This window comes from Arachis duranensis, chromosome 1 (genome assembly GCF_000817695.3).
Source record: "Arachis duranensis cultivar V14167 chromosome 1, aradu.V14167.gnm2.J7QH, whole genome shotgun sequence".
In the NCBI taxonomy this organism is placed as follows: domain Eukaryota; kingdom Viridiplantae; phylum Streptophyta; class Magnoliopsida; order Fabales; family Fabaceae; genus Arachis; species Arachis duranensis.
The window spans coordinates 93,414,041-93,435,797 of record NC_029772.3 but is presented as its reverse complement, the minus strand read 5'-3'; the positions used below and the strand labels follow the sequence as shown (position 1 = coordinate 93,435,797).

General features: G+C 32.8%; 2 protein-coding genes and 1 pseudogene across 2 annotated transcripts; 1 reads left to right on the top strand and 2 right to left on the bottom strand.

Annotated features, from left to right (window-relative positions):
• Positions 1-140: 140 nt before the first annotated feature.
• On the bottom strand, positions 141-3,656 carry LOC107484464 (protein argonaute 4B-like; annotated as a pseudogene).
• A 2,424-nt stretch (positions 3,657-6,080) lies between these two features.
• On the bottom strand, positions 6,081-9,014 carry LOC107484465 (uncharacterized). The gene is made up of 4 exons (XM_016105033.3): positions 8,579-9,014; positions 8,238-8,315; positions 7,106-7,176; positions 6,081-6,377 (listed from the first exon to the last, which is right to left on the bottom strand). The coding sequence occupies exons 1-3, from the start codon at positions 8,875-8,877 to the stop codon at positions 7,137-7,139; spliced, it is 417 nt and encodes a 138-aa protein (XP_015960519.1). The 5' UTR covers positions 8,878-9,014; the 3' UTR covers positions 6,081-6,377; positions 7,106-7,136.
• Positions 9,015-9,934: 920 nt separating this feature from the next.
• Positions 9,935-14,177, top strand: LOC107484466 (pentatricopeptide repeat-containing protein At1g31920-like). The gene is made up of 5 exons (XM_052251552.1): positions 9,935-9,961; positions 10,780-11,518; positions 12,158-12,254; positions 12,776-13,136; positions 13,247-14,177. Exons 1-4 carry the CDS (start codon positions 9,935-9,937, stop codon positions 12,828-12,830), a joined length of 918 nt encoding a protein of 305 aa, XP_052107512.1. The 3' UTR covers positions 12,831-13,136; positions 13,247-14,177.
• Positions 14,178-21,757: the final 7,580 nt, after the last annotated feature.

Genomic DNA, 21,757 nt, shown 5'->3' with positions numbered 1-21,757 from the left:
ATCCATTATTATTCATAGAGAGAAAATTCTTATACATGTAGCCAAGTTAATCATAATTAGTTACTTACACACAAGAAAGAGAATGCACTATTTCTTGCAAATCATCAGCAGAGAACCCAATTTGACAATAATACTTACAATCATACTAGCATGAGAACACGTATAAAAGTCATTGTTCTTGGGATGACAGATTTGGCTGTCAATAACCGTTCCTGCACAAAAAAAATTGCAACTTAATATCAACTTTCATAATTTATTTTGCATATTCTGGTGGACATCTGTGGAACATTATCTGGTGCATTGTCCTTAAAGAACTTAGTGTGATGGTTCTTTTGAGCAACAATAAAAGTGAACTTGGGAGACTATTTCTCATCAAGATATTTGCATGCCTGGAGAGTGTGAAGAATTATTCAATTTCAATTTCAATGGAATTCCCTCTTGTTTTAAAAAATGATATATGCACACTAAAAATCAACTACCATATTTTGTATGATGATAACTGAAATCTAAAAAGGCGAATCCAAATTAATACCTCTATGATTAGAACTAATTTTTCGTTCAAGACCTTGATGAACTGCTATTCACTCACTCCATCCCTAAACATAGCATTTGGAAATTATAAATTTAGACCTTGTTTCTATATAATAAAAATGTTACATGCTGAATCAAGCATAGTCATTCTAAAATTTTGTAAATCATCATTAGCACTAATACAATGCATGAATCCTCAATTAACTAATCCAATACCTGAAAATTATAATTTGTTGAGGCTTCCTTTGTTTTGATGTTTCATAGAAATCCATAATTAGCTCCCTGAAAAGAACACAATAATAACATACACGAATGAGGACTTCAAATCTCTTCAACTGCAAACTAATGCCATTATTAGATAACACTCACCTGATGATACCTTCATCTTTGTTACCATCATTCGAAGGAACAGGCTTAAATAAAGACTGAATCACCTCAACTCTTGGTGATTGAGTGTGAACTGCGGCTCTATAGCAGGATATTGAAGGCCATTTCCTTGAACTCACAACCTGAATATTCACACAAGTGAAAATGCAAACTTAAACATAGTGATTTTATACTATTAGTTAAGACTGAATGTGAATTTGTTGCGAAAATAATATCATACTGCGGCAATAGATTGCACATCCGATCGGCCTGGTGATCCATGAGATACATCCATACCAAGAATTAAGTAGCTTCATTATGAAGTAAAGGTATAGAAGGAGCACACTCCATTGACAGAAAGGAATTCATTCCATCAAGCTGGCATCACAACAGCAAAATGAAGAACAGGACATGACAGCTATTTCAGTTACAACTTAAAAAAAAAATGAATGTAGACTAATATACCTTTGCATTAATTTTCAGGAGAACATTAGTAATATACTGATCATTAATTTTTGTTAGTGCAATATACTGTGTTGCAACTCCTTCATCAGCAAGACTTCTCCTTTTCCAAGGTCCTACACAACAGTTGCATTAATTGAGGAATTGTATAGTGAGTACCAACAAAACTAAAAGATTATGTTGCTTGGGTAGTATCCAATATATATATATATATACACACACACACACACAAATGAGACTTCTTGATCCTACCATAAATTTCAGAATTCTTTCTCTCTGGAAGAATGCACAACAGAAGTTGAGGGGGGCCAGGCAACTTGGACTTTACAAGTTGATACACATCCTCTCGACCCTAAGAGGTGCTGGATCGCGTCTTGAACGACCATCCTCTTCGAATACTTGATATGGAGGGTTTATGTGCTACAAAAGAAACCAAAAGTGTCAAATGAATGATGTATCACAACATCAACAAACTAAATTAGCCATAAAACTCTTACAATCCCCTTCATTTCAGCACACTTCTTGATGGTATTACACAGAAAACGCGTGTCACAGCGAGCTGAGAAGTTTACAACGGCCCAGCGCTCAAACCTCATAGGTTTAACTAGTTTCTGAAATATGGCATTCAATGTTAGATAAACAACTCTAACTTTTCAACAATAAGAAGAGAAAATAACAAGATAAAACAATACAAAATACTCACCTTATTGTTGAAATTCCAGCGCCCACCCCTTGGAATGAAGCTCTCCTCATTTCCAACTACAAGCTGCAAATACAAGAGACATGAGAACACCTTCAGAGGCCTTAAATGCAAATGTGAATAAAAAACTAAACAGATTTAAGAAGCTGAGGAGATGAAAACACATACTCTTGGGGGCTGCAGAATACACCCTTCAACCCGAGTAAAATCAGATTCAATGGTAATCCCAGAAGAGCGAAGCATAGGCTCATTACCATATCTGCTGTTTCTTAAAGACTGCCAGAAAGTTAACAATCATTTAAAACTATGCACATCAAATACTTTTTTGTTGATTGAAATTATCACAAAAGTTCATTACATACACCAGCCAAAGCTTCTTTCCTTTCATTGGGCTTTTGCCTTGACTTCTCAACTAACTGAGCCCTTTGCAAATTTGTCAATGCCTTGGTGTACCGCTTCAATGAGATCAAGGTGCATAGCTGCAATGCAAAGCAAGAACATAAGATTAGTGCTTTCCCATGCAAAAATGCTTTTTAAATCTATGGACATTATGTTTTAAGGCACCTCCAATGGAAAATAAGTTGGGTGCTTTGGCTTCCCAACATTGATGCAGGGAAAAACAGCAGAATAGGGCAATTCAATCCCCTTATGGTGTTTAAAGTAATTGTAAACTGTGATTTCAATTATCCATGGTTCGCCATTCGAGTCCTTCCCATCTTTCATTGAAAACCTGCAAAAAACCCAAGTTCTCCTCATTGGTATGGGAAACATTCTAATGCTATAAAAATTAAAAAGGCCATGCTTAATGCATTAAAGATCAACCCAATTGACATGATGAACCTTCAACAAGTTTGAACAAAAGCTAGCAATTCTATTATAACTGTCCTAAATTCTTACCTCTCCAACAAACTATACAAAGAAAACAGATTTAGCAACCATATTGTTTAAAACAACTTACTTCTGAGTCCTGCAAGGATTATCACTGAGTCCAGTGATTTTGTACTCAATATTATTAGCCTTGATTCTGAGGTTTTTCAGAACTCTTTTTGCCCGAAAGTAAACAAAAACAAAGCATCACATTCAATACCCACAGACATCAGAACCTTGATATAATTAAAATAAGATAGCAATATTACCTTGGTCCAATCAATAAGATTTGGATGTTTCACATTCTGATTCCCACAAAGGAAGTCCAGTACAGGGCCAGGCTTTACAACCATAGTAGTTGACACATCTTTAAAAGAAGATAAGAACAAATGGTCAATTCAAAAACACAAGGAAAACAGAATTTTCCATGCATGTACCTTTAGAATCTTACCAATATTCAGAGATAAACCTCCTTGAGTGGGACGGAAACTTCAATGGAAACCACGGCATCCTTGAACACCGCCTCCTAGGTCAGTATAATTCCTTGGGTTGTCGTGGAAGAAGGATTAGCGGACAAGGAGACAGCCCCTTTAGAGGAAAGAAAAAAAAAAGTAAGGATCAGAATTTCATGGAAAAGAAAACAAGTTAACAAACAGGCTTTTGTGACATACTGCTTTGCTGCATAACTGATCTCTGCCTTGATAGTTTTGGACTGAGATTGGCGCCTCATTCTCTTTTTCTCTCCATGAGTAGGGCTATCATGGCCATCACCATGAATTCCAACCCTTCTTCAGAAGCACTGCCACCTCCACTACCAATCATTCCTGCAAATTTTGTTCATGCGAAAGCAGAATCCGGGAAAGCGCCTAAGGAAGGGAAAGAAGAATCTCAGACAAAGTTCTTGCCTATGGTTAGAAGAGGTGTTGGAACTTGGAACCAAGAGACAGAAGATACAGCTGCTAAGTAACCATTGTAGAGTTGGTGTGGGCATAAAACACAGTATTATTATAGTGTAATTCCTTTCCTTCCTTGTTTCATTTCTTTAGTTTATATGCATGCTTTCATGTTTATTAGTTAACATGTTAAAATTATAACTATGGTTGGCTTACTAGGTTGCTATGTCCTATGAGAATGGCAATCCGATTGAAGCTAAGGGAATTGGCCGAAAGGTTATAGACAAAGTTTATGAAACATATGATGAACTGAAAAAGCTTTTCTCCCCATCATAGGCAAAATTCTTGTTTTCCAGTTCATCATATGTTTCATAAACTTTGTCTATAGCTAGTAAGCCAACCGTAGTTAAGATTTTAACATGTTAACTAATAAACATGAAAGCATGAATATAAACTAAAGAAATGAAACAAGGAAGGAAAAGAATTACACTATAATGATAGAAAAAACTGTCTTTTATGCCCACACCAACTCTACAATGGTTCTGTCTCTTGGTTCTAAGTTCCAACACCTCTTCAAACCATAGGCAAGAACTTTGTCTGAGATTCTTCTTTTCCTGCCTTAGGCGCTTTCCCGGATTCTGCTTTCGCATGAACAAAATTTGCAGAAATAATTGGTAGTGGAGGTGGCAATGCTTTTGAAGAATCCATTGATTCTTAAGTCCTGCTCTACTCAAAACTATGTTAAAAAATGTAAGCATACTTGTGAAGTGCAGCAGAACAAATAATAATAACAATAATGGAAGTTAAAATCATAAATGCTTAATCAGAAACGCAAAAACATATTAACATAACCATTATTAGAACTATATAGAATTTTAAAGCATTTTCACTAAGCTAACCATGTCAAACATCAACATAGAAGGTAGTATTGTAGTGGAATGAAATTGCACCATCCATGACTTGTTAACATACAACATAAAATATATTTGGTATCAAATTTTTATACAACATAAAATATATTCATTATATAATAACAGAATAGTATAATTTAACAAATATATAAATTATATACTTACATACTTCAAGATTTTAAAAGAACATATATATCAAATTTATAAATACTTTAGAAGGATTATTCAGTTGGACAATTTGATATTAATATCTATCTTTTTTATAAAATTAAATTATTGAAAAAATTTAATGAAATTAAGAAAAGAAAGAACTCAAGAGGGAGACCAAAATCAAACCATAATTCTACCCAATTGAAGGAAATTAGAATCTTATGTTATTATGCAAAAAAATTATTTTCCATTGAAATATGGCAAAACTTTGTTCTCTCTGTTATTATGCAAAAACCTAATATAAATTTAAATACCTATGTCCCTTCGATATTTATTTGTCCCAAAGAGTTAATTAAATAAAAATGTTTTAGATCTAACTAAGGATCAAATAAGCATTATGCTTAGAACAATTGATTCCCTATTATAATAAACCTTTAATATAATTACAATAGGATGCACAAATATAACATTTTACATGCTAAAATAATTAAGATTAAAGTAAAAACTAATATGCAAGAAAAAAATGATACAAAGTTGTTTCATTGTTCTAACAATTTTATATTTCTATTCAAAATGTATTCAATGCACAAAAAAGTACTTTATTGTAGCACTAAACAAACCTAAATCTTGAAACAATTAAGAAATAAAAATGTTTAGTAGTGCATCTCAAGGAATAAGAATGTCATACCATGTTCTCTAAACCAAGTATCATAAAATTTGTTGAAACTTCTCCGGGAACGACACCAGCAAACAAATTTTTAGAAAATACAATATTTACAAGCAACTACAATTTCTTTGCTAGCAGTTGCAACCCAAAAAGATTCAAACTATTAAATATCATGACATTTTTCCCAAAAATCTTACAAAGAAAAAAATCCTAGAAAATGTCATAGACAAATAGACAAAAAAGAAGCATTGCTCAAATCTTATTGTGTTAACAACATACATAAAGCAAAAATGATTTTGTTTTGGGAGTACACCAAGCAATACAATACCTTATCTTTCTTCTTTTTAGAAATAATGTCATAATTTATTTAATTAAATCTCGAATATGTCATTGTTACCAAACTATTCACATACATGATTAAACCATTATTGTTTCGACAAGGTCCTTACTGTATATTTTTACTTACAATAAAAACATAGACTTGCTAGTTCTGATAATGACGAACAATTTCAACCATAGGCTAAAATTATGATTCTCTCTAGCTTTGTAAATCAGATAGAAAGAGGTTCCATTAAAATATAACCAATTCATATTTGAAGTAAATGAGCCCACTAACCTTGGTCTCATACTCAACGGAGAGGAAATTAGCTCTAAGTTTCTCCATATTTGTCTTAGCAATCATTCTCTCAACCTCCCGTTGCAGTTGTGCCTCCCTTAGAGACATTGACTGTATGCCATTCATCTCAGCTCAATTTGCCACTTTCAACCACTCCAAAATTTGGCCATTTTGCATCTGTCTATGTTAATATGCAAAACTCTAAAGCCCACGCCTGAATAATAGTCCAGAATTGAACTTCAAAATCATTAAAACTATCTAATTCACATATGCAGTTTAAAGATTATAATAGAAGAATTTAAAGTCCTTAAAATACTAAATAGACATCCTTTTATTCCACAAGGCATGTTAAAGAATTCAAACACACACACATGTTGAAACTAAATAAAGTAACATCTCATTTAAATCCCTAAAGAAGTCACCTTAAATTATTTCATGAGCAATTCTTTTATCAAACTAAACATTTTCTTAACTACCATCTTATTTTTTTTTTTTCTTTTATAAAACTAAGCATTTTCTTCTTAATCATCCAGTCTAAAGTTACAACAAATGAAGCAAAATTCAAAGAGTTTATTGGCATTTAATCAAGCATCTAACATGCAAAGAAGAAAGCTTAAAAACAAATATATTCTTGAGGATTCCATCACACAAATCAACATCACAGAGAACATAGGATGTGATTTCAGAATCTATTTAAAGGATATGATCATCCATCTATATATACCCAAAAACTGTGATTCTTAGTGTGTAATCTATATCTATTCTCTTCTCCCCTCCACTGCATATATATCATTATGAAATTATGATAATAATTGTGTACTAAGTGATTATCAGACTGAAACACCAAGTCATAGAGAATAGAGAATAACACATCTCTGACATTTGATAATGAAAACAAAATACATCATGTTCAATATTTTATCCAAAAGATGTTTGCCTAACCAATTCAACTGCGGGTGCCACTTGATTGGCCTCACTCGGGGCTTCTTGCTTTTTCTAACCTCATGCAATTTCTGAAACAATAGCATAGCACAAATAATATAATAATTACAAATAAGATTATTAGTAGCACAACAATTACATCATCTCCAAGGATCAATATAATGGTGCAAATTGAACGGTGAACAACTTAAGTAATATTATCTAAGCTGAAAATAAAATCATGAAAATTGAATACACATAAAAGTTCAAATCAGAGGGGGAGGAACAACACAAAAGGTAAGAGAGAGCAGTTGAAAACTTTCAGCAACAACATAAAATTAGGATGAATACATCTCTTATTATCTCTGCCTTCTTCTCTGTACTTCTAAACCACAATCAAGCAGCTACACCATATCAAGGGCACACAAAGAAGATGCGATTGAACTTTAGTACACAGGCTAATAGAATCACTATAAAATTCAACTTCATGATCTCTTCTCTAATATAATGCTAACAGTCAATTGGTTAACTAAAAAATGTTTGTTTTACACATAGTGACCAGTTTTTCAAATTTCAATTAGTTAACTAAAAAATGTTTGCTTCTCAAAATGGGGAAAAGGAAATCCATATAATTTCCAAGTTGTTATAGTTATAGAAAATAGTCAAGACTCAAGAGCATGATTCAGTGATTAAAAAACTGCCAACAAACCATAACATAGAACTGCAGCAGTGGTATATACTGAGTTTATAGAAATTGCAATGCAACTAAAAATTGGAAATCAACATTCATTATGCATGTATAGTAGAAGAAAAAGTAAATTAAAGCAGATAATTTATGAACTATTATTAGTGTTATTGTTGCATATTCACAAAATACTGCATGTAATACATGACTTAACCATTTGCATTACCTATGTGCCCTTGAGGTTTCACTATTTATATATGGAAGGAAACTCAAAACCAAATATACAAAAGTTATGGAAGGAAAAGGAAGAACAAAATTAGTTAAATACATGTAAACTTAGTTAAATATTAATGTTTGCCATCCAAAAATTAAACTGAACAAATTAAAGAAGAGACAAAAATGATATAATATGAATAAAAAAAAGGTGAAAAAAATAGCAATTAAGGCAGGCAGATGCATCATTCATACCGCTTTAGCAGGCGCAGCTTCAGCCGGAGCAACTTGCCAGCAAAGTTCACACCTTGAGCTTTGCCAGGGAAGTTATTCCTTAAAAAAAATCAAGTTTTCAAATTACTTATGTAAAAATTCTAATAAAAATGTTTAAAAGAAGGAAGAAAAATATGTTCCATCATATTTATTGGTTAGAAGATTTTGCTAACAGAGGACAGAGTAAACCGAAACATTGCACCGGAGCTCCGGCGTTTCCTCTGCTTGCATCCCAAACCCTAACGGCATTTTCTGTAACTTTTTTTTTAAAAGAAAATAATAAAAAAGAAAATAAATTTCTGCTTGTAAAGAAGAAAAAATACTTCTGCCACACCACCGACGACAGGATCTCGAAGCTCTCCATTCTTTTGACCGAAGTGGTCAACTTGTTGCCAGCTGCTCCTTTGGTAATAACACCACTCACCGTGCCACTATTCTTTCTCCTTGCAGCTGCACCAACAGTCACCGCCACCTCTAATTTATTATTCTTCATCTTTGCTACTCGCCGGAAACAGATTCGGAGCCTCTGTCGTCGTCTTCTTTTTTCTTCGACAGACGCTCTCCCAACCCGCAGCACTGAGCACGCCCATTCTCTATCTTCTATGCCAGTTACTGTTTTCATCACCCGTGAGTTCCTTCTTTTTTCTTTTAGCGAGAGAGACAGCGTCCAAGGATAGAAGAGAAAGTTTAAATTTATTCACTATTGATTTGGAATGCTCATTCAAATTGTGTGTTTGAAATTTGAATTCCAACCCAAAAGAGAAAGAACCCGCTCATAGCCAACAAAATCTCCTCCTCAATCTGAAGTTTGAAGTTTGAAATTTCTATTACTCTCTCAGTCTGTCTGTCTCGGTAACTATTTTTTTTTTTTTGGTCAAACACTTTTTTATGAGTTACTATTTTGGCAGCTACAATGTCTATTTTACCCATTGAGGTTTCGATGTTTACATTTTACTTTTTCAGTTGACAATGTAATTATATTATATTTACCAATTAGAAATATTTATGAAAATCTTAGTTACATGATCCGGGAAGCCCATGATCCAAGAAATAAGAGTCAATGCAAAGTTTATCGCTTATTATTTTTTATGTGTGAGAGAGAGAAGTGTATAACAATTAACAAGAAGCTGTGAGCATGGATGTGTTTCACATTGGTATGGGATGTACAAATCGAAGGCACCGATTTGTTTGTTTTAAAATCGGTTGGTTCGATTTTGTGATTTCGAAAAAATGAATTTAATGTTGAAATCGGACCGTCCGATTTTTATTTAAAAAAAAAATACAAAACGGACCTTTTGATTTGTAGTTTATTTTTTTCTCCAAACAAATCGGACCCTCCGATTTGTAGTTTATTTTTCTTTTCAAACAAATCGGACCGTCCGATTTGAATAAAACACCATATAAAAAAAATACCTAATCTTTCAATAATAATGTATTACACATATATTTAATCAATATAAAAAAAATTAGCCCAAAGTTTATACTTTATAGTGATCGTTGAAGAGACATTCTTTCTTCAGAAAAATGCTTACTTAATTCCCATATAATAATCCCATGTGCCTTCCTTTCTTGAACAAGAGACACAGACCAATACTTTGCTTAAACCAAAGTACTTGTTTAGAGGAGTGAAGCAAAAGAACCATCATTATTGTTTCAGTGTTATCAAAAAATAATGTAGCATGGTGAAAAAACAATATCATAACGAGGTAAATATTTCAGAGAGTAAATGCAAAAAAGAAAACGAAGGAATAAGGATGATAAGTTGCTATCACGTCTTGTTGACTTATGGGGTGATTGTTTGTGCATTATATAATTCCTCCCAAAGATATTTGAAGAGATTGAGTGAAATATATAATTAAAGAATTAACAAATAAATCACATTAATTACACACTCCATGGAATGATTAGCTTTCCAAATCTTCAATTTATTTAAGCCACTGGGATTTTAAAAGAAAGAAAAATCAACCATAAAAGTAAGGGCATACTCAGATTGAATATGGTCAAAATTTTGACCCAATTCACACAATTCTCATTGGATCGGATATAATATTTGCATTTTTAAGTGTCAGCTTGAAGGTATTTGCTACAATACGATGATAAATTTATACGTACCGATACATTTAAAATATGGACAAATAACAATAAGACATGTGGAATTTATTTTTCACGTCAGCATTTAATTTTTTCTTTTTTAAATATATAGTATATCACCACTTTTACTAAAACACCTTTTTAATTAAATAAAAATAAAAAATATTTATTTATTTAATTTTATAAAAAGACTTAAACATCCTTCCTTTATTTGATTAGACAAAAATATTCTTTTAAATTAATCAAATTTTAAAATTCAATTAATTCTAATTTTATAGTTTCAAATGATTGAAACAACAAAACAAAAATACATTAAAAAAACAAAAAATCAAAATTATTCTTCATCTTTATTAAACATATTAAAAAAATAAAAAACTAAAATTGTTCTTCATGTGCATTCAGAAATCTTCTCGTTGAGACCTCTGTCTGAAAGTTTCGTCTTCTTCATCTTCTTCTCTCCTCTTCCTATCTGCTGAGATGCCCTAACCAATTACCCAACCCAGCAACCTTAGCTCCACACAACGCTAAACGCGAACCCATCCCTCCCATCACCATCGAGCTCCTCCTTCCTCTCTCCGTCATCGATCTCACTACCTCACCTCCGTCCATCTCCCGACGCTGTCGCCGAAACGAGCTTCGAAGCCACCGTCGTTATCGTGCAGCTCTGTTCCACCATCGTGCAGCTACTGTTTCAGCTTTGAAAGCATCGTCGCGCAGCTCGGTTCCATCGTCGCCGGGGTCGCCTCCTTTTTCCGTCGAGCAGCTCTGTTCCATCGTCGCCGGCGCTATCTCTGTTCCTTTTTCCTTCACGTGGAACACACTCATAAGAGCCTATGCTAGAACCGCAGATCAAAAACACAAGTCCATGGAACTTTACAGAGCAATGTTAATGATGGAACGAGAACAACAAAGTGCAGCGGTTATTCCTGATAATTACACATACCGTTTTGTATTAAAGGCATGTGCTTACTTATTCTCTCTTTCTGAAGGGAAACAGGTGAATGCTCATGTATTGAAACTTGGGTTTGAATCGGATACTCATATTTGTAACAGTTTGATTCATTTTTATGCAACTTGTGGGTTTCTAGACTTGGCACACAAGGTGTTCGAGAAAATGTCCGAGAGAAGTGAGGTTTCATGGAACATCATGATTGACTCTTATGCAAGTGCTGGTGAGTATGACACTGCATTGAGAATGTTCTGTGAGATGCAGAGGATTCATGATCCTGACGGTTACACCATGCAAAGTGTGATTAGTTCCTGTACTGGATTGGGTGCTTTGTCTTTGGGTTTGTGGGCTCATGCTTATATCTTGAAAAGCAGTGACAAGAACATGATTGATGATGTTTTGGTTAACACTAGCTTGTGTGATTCCTTTAAGTAAACAAATTATATGACTCCTAAACGATTCTTAGGTTAACATACTTGTGGATGCTTTAGTATGCCAGATTTGTTACTAGGTCTATGCAATTCTCAAAACATTTTTTTCTTAACCTTTTGGCCTGTTCTTGGTTTGATTGATGTCTTAAACTTCTAATGACATTGTTGCAGAATGATCCTAAAGTCCTTAATTATTAACCAAGCTCTGAATGCTATCTAAAATACACCAACCAAAATATCTATAAATTGTTTTAAATTGATATAACTGATGTGAGTATGTGACGAATAAGCATTGCAAGTAAGACAAGTGCAACTAATATGTTCTAAATTCATGAACTCTTGGCTTCACTTGGGCCATTGTCATATTTAATTGAACACATAAAGCTTCTCTCTCTGGCTCTCTGATTTTGTCTCTTCTGTTTCTGTGGCAGGATATTATATGACAAGCGATATAATCTCTTCCATTATCCAGTCTCAGACGAAGATGCTCCTAACTATCACTCAATTATCCAGAACCCTATGGACATGGTAACCATGTTACAGCGTGTTGATAATGGCTGGTATATTACACGTTCTACATTCCTACAGGACATTGATCTTATTGTTTCCATTGCAAAGGTATGCATCCTGTGGCCTTTAACTTGGCTGGGTCCTATCCAATGTCCATTCTTGTGATGTGACATAGTTAAAAATGATTGAGAGTGCTTTATTATATGATATTTTGGTTAACAAAGTTAAATTTCTTGCCACTTTCTCATATAACTCAAGCTGTTTCATGAGTTGTAAAGGTTCTTTAAATGATTAAGGCTCAAATATTTATTTATCATCACATCACTTGTACTGGTTTAGGCTTATAAGCAATGCTTGCCTGTTTCCTTGCATATTAAGAATCTCAAACTTATTTTTTAGCCAAAATATACATATATTAAGGCACTAATTTTTTGTACTAGAATCTCATTGACAACATCAAATATGAGTTTTCTTTGCATTTCTTCAAGATTATTTATCCTAAGAATCTTCCCAGCATTGTGCTTCATATTGAACTGCAGCTTGTTTGTCTTCAATAGTTCAAGTGCAAAGAACAACTTTGGGTTTATCAGGTGACCTGGTGAATGAACTGCCTGGATTAAGCTGGGGCTACTGAGCAGCCCTGATGCGAGCAATATTTCTGCTATGTATTTACGGTCAGAATCTTTTCTCTCTCTGCAATTGGTGAATTTCTCGCTATTATCGTCATTTTGCCAAAGAACTTTATCCAAATTCTGAGTTTGAAGGTCATCATCACTGGTTCCATTGCTGAAGTTGGCCTTTGTGTTATTGAATGAAAGAGGAAGGTCCAATGCATGCCCTATGTTATCAGGAGTGGCTAAAGCTTCATCTGTAGAAATATAAATATGAAAGAGTTAAAATGTAATCCAAACTCCTTTCCTATAGATGATTTTATGTGAATATCACAAAAACTTAAGTGTAGAATATACCTAAATCTTTTGAGGTTTCTGTCTTCTTTTTAATTGGAGAAGGTGGGTCTTCACTGTAAAATTGCAGATCAAGAACAGAAACTGGACTTTGTTGTTCTGAAGTAACTGTTATCATGGCCATAGCACTTTCCTTGCTTAGCTCCTTTGTAGCAGTCTGATCAATGAAAGAATATTAAACCTAGTACTTTATGCTTATGGGCAACCATTGTATAATGGGAGGAAGAAATACTTACATTTTGATTCATGTGAGTCACCTGTTGAATGGAAATGTTGTTGTTGCTTTCAGAATGATCAGCTTGGGTGCCCTCTATGTCACGGTGAGAATCCATGCTTCTGTTGCTGTCAACATTGGAGGAAATAACATCAACTTGATGCTTAAAGTTCCTCTTTTGACACCGGATCTTGCTGAAGCCTTCATTTCTTTGCTGCAAGGTACAAACTTTTTGCTTTAGGGGTGGAACTTAGGGACAATGACTCTGATGATTGCTTGTGTTGTCTTCTTTTACTTTTGGACTCTGATGATTGGTTTGTAGGTGAATGCTTCTCAAAACCAAACTTATTTTGTACTCTTGGGCTTCTAGTCTCTGCTGTATGGCTGGAGTTATTGGTGTCCTCTCCATTGATGACCTGAGGGACTTTTGAGGCTTGCATTAATTTTGAAGTTTTCTTCGTGTTACTCTTATCTGCAGAATGGAAGCGTTGACTAAAAGGATTTGTTGAACTGGTTCCTTTTGCTGTTTGACTTTCAATATTGTCAAGCAATCTTCCATCTTTAGGATCATTGGTAGAAAACTTGATGTGGCCTGATTTGCCATTAGTCATTTCTTTGGTACAAGAAACCAAAAAAAATTATACAAGATCATTTTAGAATAAATTTATAATACAAGAAACCAAAAAAAATAGTACGTACTTGTTTAGAATTTTAGTTGGTTCTTGATAGATCTTCATGTTAGGAATAGAACTTGCCTCAACAGAAGTAGCTCGATTATTTCTTCGCGTTCTTACCATTGTAATTAGTTTGTAGTGTTATGTGTTTCAGAATAAAAATACATAACAATGATAAAAGAGAGTTGTTATTATATATCAATTTATGCTAAATTTATATTAAATGCAAATATTCATTCTAATTATTGATAATCTAATTAGTTTATAATCAACATAAATCACATTAATTATATTATTTATAAGTAAATCATATATTCCATCAGATTCAATATTATATCTAAATCAATATTACAAATTTAAATACTAGTATTACGTAGAGTTATAAGTTAAAATAAGCTAAAATAATAATATATATTTTAAATCATGTATTAATAAACAAAGTAAATTTTCAGTAACTTAAAAATATTAGGAAAAATTATTCTAAATGACCGTTAGAAAGATTTAATTATTAAAAAAGATCTTTAATGCTAAAATTATTAAAAAAGATCAAATCTTTTTATAATATCTAAGAAAACGAATTAAATCTTTTTATAATATTTAAGAAAACGAATCAAATCTTATTATAAGGAGATAAATATATCTTTAATTATTTTTTATTTATTTTTTATAATTTTTATGTTGATAAACTTTATTTCTCTTAAAATTTTAGTAATTTTAATTAATTAATTATTTATTTTATGTATTTTTTTATTTTTATGATCTTTACCTAATTAGAAAAAAGATAAAAGACCATAAAAATAATAAATAAATAAATAAATAATAAAAATTACCAAAATTTTAGAAAAAATAAAATTTTTTAATATAAAAATTATAAATAAATAAATAAATAAATAAATAGTTAAAAATTAATATTTTAATAATTAAATCTTCCTAACAATCTTTTAGAATAATTCTTTTTAAATTAATTAACTAATTAATCCCAAGTGAATATTCATAAATATCTATATAACATTGTAAATCAAATAGCATATATTAAAGATTATACAAAATAAATAAAAAAATTAAGAATATATTTATCTTCTTATAAAAAGATTTAGTTCTTCTTCTTAAATATTTTAAAAAGATTTGGTCCTTCTTAATAATTTTGGTATTAAAAATTCTTTTTAATAATTAAGTCTTCCTAACGGTCTTTTAGAATAATTTTCCTATGTATATATATGATTTGTTTATATCACTGATTCCTTAGATCAGTTTTAATATAATGCAATGTTAGTGTTCAGTTCTAAACACAAGTCTTCATCTTTTTCTTTCTAATTCATCTATAGTCTATACTACAACTTCTATTCTCATTATTTTTTCTTGCCGCACAAGTGAAGAGCTTGAAATCCCTTTATTTTTTCATATAAAAAAGTTAATCATTACTCTTTCAAACAATTATGGTTAATTCTCAATGCTTTCCAACTTAAAAATCCTTGTCCTAATAAGCAATAAATAAGGTTTAATTATTCTGGTTCTTATAATTTCATAAAATTTGTTTATATTTTTTTTAATTGGGTCTTGCATCAAATTTTTTTTAAATAGATCTCTCTTAATAGTAATTAGTTTAATTATATAAGGACTTCATTAAAAAAAAGTAGTACAGAGACCCAAATAAAATAAAAAAAAAGTATAAGGACCAAATTAAAAAAAAATAAAAATTTCGCAAAACTTCTAGGAACTAGCATAATAATTAAACCAATAAATAATTAAACACATATAACATAGAGAAGAATTTCAAATATTTCTAGAACATTAACATTCTAATAATTTTAGCCGTTAATTTTAATTATAAAAAATATATATAATATATTAATTAAAACCATTCGTTAAAATTATTGAAACATGAGTATTTCAAAAATTTTAAAAATAATTTTATGGGCAAAATGCATGTATAAATTAATTGGAGGCCAATATTACATATATCTACCAAAACGAAAAACGTTACAAGGATTTATCAAGTAGACTTTTGTATGTAATTCGAATGAGACCTATTCGAATTATAAAATTCAATACTAATTCGAAGCAGTGTAATTCGAATTACTAGAAAAATTGTAAATCGAAGGGGAAAATTCGAATTATGCATGGACGAAATGTACTCCTAATTTGAACGAGGCTGAATCGAATGGTGAAAACTCAGGTGAAGTCGACTCCTCAGCATATCGTTAGCAAATTATATTCACATTATAATTCTAATTGTATTACATATATATTTGAGTGTTTGATATGGGTAAGCGAAAATCATTCGGATCACCTCAACGCAGAGATTACAAGAGAGACACAAGAGATGTTAGCATTAATGCTATTGATAACCAACTCTTACATTATTCGTACTTGAACCATATACCACACATGCCCCAATTTTTGTATTCTATCTACCCTGGCTTTTATACTGCTGCAGTATATTCTAACCAATATCTGACAACCATGCATCCATCACTATACAACATATTCCCACCATTATTTATTGTAGGTCCAACTGTCACAAATTTTCAGCCTCCTACTTTCTTATATCCTTCTGAATCTAGTAATCCAAGAGATACAGATGAAATTCTTAAACTGCTAAAGTCTCCACAACATCATCAGTCTGACTCTGGTACAAATAAAAAGGTATCAAAACAGACAAGTGTACGCAATAAGAAGATATATACGGCCAAGAGAAGAATTGTCTGGAATTCACGTTTGTCTGAAAATAAGGTTAGTGTGAAGGCTGCCTCCATTAAAGACAACTTTTCAAAAAATAAAAAAACTCCACCAGAGACCTCACACAAATCTGTAACTGAGGAGCAAAAGACACTCTTAAAAAAGAGTACACCAAGTGGATATTCTATTAGCATGCCTACCCTAAACCAAGAAAATATCGAGCACAATAAACGAAGAATTGAATGGCAATCTGTAAGTTCTCATATCTCAGGCATTCGCATGAATCCTCTACGGTTACATAACTTAGTGATCTCACCAAATTTTTTTTTTTGCAGTGGATTCCGATTTTATTTAAGCCTCCTGCATACATGGATTTGGATGACTTAGATATTAAAATGGCAACCTATGTGTTTGCACCAAATAAACGAAGGTTAAATATCTCATTATCTATATACTAAATATTAAAAAAATAGTTCAATATTAATGTGATTCGTATTTGTAGTGATAAGTATTTGGTGACAACAAACAAATTTAGCGGAACTCGTGGCAATTTCAAGTCATTAATTCCCAAGGAGCAAGTACATGGGGATGTAAGTGCATAATTAAACTGCTATCTCTAGCATACTTTAATTCATAATATATTTATTATTTACCACATAGGTGTTAGATTTGGTGGCTACTATGCTAACCATGCAGGAGAAAGAAATAGGATGTCAAACAAACTGGTATTTGCCAGCTGTGTTTTCGGTACGTAATGTCTTTTTCAGGCTTGTTACCGTTTTTATTTATTTTATCTTATTACTTAATTCGTGTCACTGACTTAGCCCCTAACTATTAAATTCAGCAACTCATACTGCAATGTGATACCAAAATTGAAGTTCTGTTGAAATATTATCAAAAAGAATTTATGGAAAAAGTTGATGAAGCTCTAAAAAAGGTATATGATTTATTGTATTTTTAATTTTTTTATTATTTAATGGCATTTATATTTATGAACTGATATATACCTTTAAAAAAATGTATCTAGTAATATTCTAATACGTGAAAGTTGGTATTAGATTTTTTTACCTGTCAACGAGAACAACACACATTGGTATCTGGTTGTTTTTGATTTGTGCAATCATCAAATAATTCTGCTAGACTCCCTACCGATTGCTACAAATAAAGAGCAAAAGAGATCGAGTATAGTAAAGCTGGTAAATTAACTTTCTCCATTTTCACTTTTATGACATTTTTTTAGGTTTCAAATATTGTCCTTTATTTAATTTTTTTCCTATATAAATAGGCAAAATATCTGAAAGATATGCTCAAGTATGACTCGTTCTATAAATACAACACTCCGTTCAGGCCAAGGATACTTGATTTTACATTTGTGGATATGCTAGAAACAGGAGAGCAAGCTCCTGACTCGTAAGGAATATCTGTATTTGTGTTTTCCTCTTTCAAATTTTTATCTGCATAAGCTAACCACGTCTTATTTAACACAGCAATGATTGTGGGGTATGGGTGGCAACTTGGATGACAAACTACAGGAAGACGTATAGTTATACAATAAATGTAATTTTCTTTAGCTAGAAAAAAAGTACTACAATTGCTAATGTGTATGGTTTTGTTGGTAACCTAAAATACTTATATTTTTCAGGTTAATCATGGTACAAGGATGCGACTTGCGTTGGATTTGATTCTAAGGCCCCACAACTTGATGCTGCATAATGTCATTGAATATGCTACCAGGAATTACAATAAGTATAAACAAAAGGAGTCAAACAAAAATTAAATAATCATAATTGCCATGTAGTCATGTTTAGATTATATTAACTACTAAGACTTGTTAGTTTCATCTCTTTTACTTAAAAAATTATTATGCACTATATTTTTATGGACTCTTGTTGAAAATTAATGTTTCTATCTTTCGTTCGATTATGGTTGAATTTAGGTGAAGATTAAGTTTCACTCTAGCATTTTTATTCCTTGAACCACTTATGTGTTGTAAGCTTAATTGAAAATTTGATACTAAAATGTGTTAAGCATTTTAAAATAAAAACATGAGAGAATGGTTATAATTTATCTTTTGAAAATCGGTTCGGACCAGTCGGTTGAACCGATTGAACCATGAACCGCTACAAAAAACAACTTAGACAAATGTTAAAACCCCCAATCTCAATAACCACAATTGAACCGTCGGCTTGGTCGGTCAAACCGAACCGTCACCTATACGAATTTTTGGAATAATTGAAAAACGCCAAGTTCTACAAACGGTTTTCGAATCGACTGCTCGAACCGGATTGACCAGTTCAACCGGATTAATCGGGATCCAGTCAACTAACCGGTCCGAATAAGCCTAGAAACCGTCTGACAAATAACCGGTCAAACCGGCGGTTAACCAATGAACCGATAGAACCGTCTGGTTTTTAAGAAAAAAATATAAAAAAGAAAAAATAAAAGAAGAAGAAAGGCAAGTGCTGGAGCCATAGTTGTAAGAACCGGACCGAACCGGTCGGTTCGATCAAAAAACCGGTGAACCGGACCTAAAACCGGTCCGATTGAGTGATGTAACCGGATAAGGAAGAGAGCCGTTTTGAACCGAGTTGAACCGGCCAGTTTGATGAAAACCAGAAAACCGGCGGTTTCTGGTTAACCGACCGGTTCAGGAAAATATTTTCTTTTGTTCCTTTTCCAAAATGACGTCGTTTTGGTTTATTTAAAAAAAACAAAGAACAAAAGCCCTACGGGCTACCAATCCTCACCCCCACCCGAACCCAGTTTCCACTTTCCCTCCTCTTTCCCCCCCCCAGCCCTAACGGCGCCTAAGCCTAACCCTATCAGCCCTCCGCCAGTCCGCCTCACCTCACTCACCCAGCCCCCAGCCCCCAGCCGCCCGCCGTCATCCTCTTCGTCTCACCGCCGGTCTGAACTCTGAAGGAACCAACTTAACCAAGGAGTAGGAACAGAACAGATATAGACCCGCCACCCGCGAACTCGCCGTTGCCGCGAACTCGCCGTTGCCACGCAGTCGAACTCGCCGTTCCAGCGCCATCGCCCTCGCCCAGTCGCCATTGCTTTTCCGATCGAACTCGCCGTTGCCTCGCCCTTCTACTCTGTGACTCTGACAAACAGGTAAGCTCCAGTTCTGTAATCTGCTTCTGCTCTGTTCTGCACTTGAAGTTTAATGATTGTTCTGTCAAATGCATTACACCCGCTCTATTCTGCATTGCACTTGTAAGTTGTAAACTTACTTTTTTTCTGCACTTCTTGCTGATTTGCTGTTATGAATATGAATATGCTTGAATCTTTTTCTGTTATGAATTATGTTGTTTTGTTGATTTGTTCTGTGTTTTACATGCCTGTTAAAATCTTGAAAATTTGTTGTTTTGTTGATTTGTACTGGAAATATGAAACGGTTATGAATATGAATATACTTGTTGAAATTGTTAAGCTGAATATCCTTGTTGAAAGCTTGAAATATGAAACTGTTGAATATGCTTGTTGAAATTGTTAAGCTGAATATCCTTGCTGACTTGTAAGTTGTAAATTTATTGTTTTGTTGATTTGTACTGGAAATATGAAATGGTTATAAATATGAATATACTTGTTGAAATTGTTAAGCTGAATATCCTTGTTGAAAGCTTGAAATATGAAACTGTTGAATATGCTCGTTGAAATTGTTAAGCTGAATATCCTTGCTGACTTGTAAGTGAAAATGTCCCCCAACACCAACTTGGTTGACTGGTAGCCAAACCCAATTTCTTTTCAGGGGCCTTATATTAGAAATGATTTAAAATAAAAGGAATGGTAAGATAGAAACAATAACAAGTCCAAATAGAGAAGATGTGGACTAAAATTAAAATCCCTTTCAATATAGTAACTAATGTTCTTTACACACAAAAAATCTTATAGACAAGAAAAATAATACACAGAAGAATTCTCTCTCTGTTGGTACATGACAAAGCAATGTTACAGTACTTATATCAACAAAAATCAATGTGACCCAAACATGACAAGAGCACAAAAACTTACAGTAAGGTATTAAAAAAGACCCTTAATAATACAAATTTCCACTAGAAAAAAGAATATTTCCTTTTTTGTTCCCCTCTAGTATTGATATGGACATACTCAAATTATTCTCCAATGCTTATAAAGCAAACAACTGTCTTCTATGCTTCAATTATTAGGGTAGCTGTTTGACAACTTGAGTGATTTATACCTCAAGCAGGAAGATCATTCTAACATTACAATGCACCCTTGAATTCTTCCAATTTGCCCTCGAACTACAGGAAGATCAAAGAGTTCTAGTAGCAGTCCCACTGCTTCTCTCCTCTCTTCTGCATCTCTTATTCAAATAGCAGGATACTGGAATTCATTGATTTGGGAGGTGAAATGTGGAGAGATGTTTGGCATGCTTTAATAAGTGAAATTATAGCGTTACACAAGTTCTCACAAGAATATGGACCTTGATTATGACCAATCTTTTGTTTTAGAAAAAATAATTTTTTCATCTTTGTTTTTAACAAAAAAATAGATGAATTGAATTAACTAGATAAGTAGATGATTGAATATTTATTATTGGTATGCTTGATAAATTGTGCCAATTATGCGTTTCTTCTTCTTAGGGTGATTTTTTTCCTTCTTCTTGTTCTTTCTTGTATTAATTATTTAATTCACTACTTTCTTGTGTGATTAAATTTTGGGTGACTATTTTTCGTAACAATTTAGTCAAATATATCAAATCAATCTATCGATTTTCACTTATAATCTTCGTATAAAGATGGCAACTATGATTACTTAAACTAACATAATTTTGAAGATTTTGGATTTTTAGCAAACTATAGAACGGGTAAGTGGAAAGTCAGTGTATTTGAGAGTGAACACAATCATCCACTGTGTCCACCTAAGTTCAGACATCTTATTGCCGCGAATCGTGGGCTTGATGAGGCCGATAAAACACAAGCAGACAGCTTGCGAGCATGTGGTGTTAAAACTTGCCACATA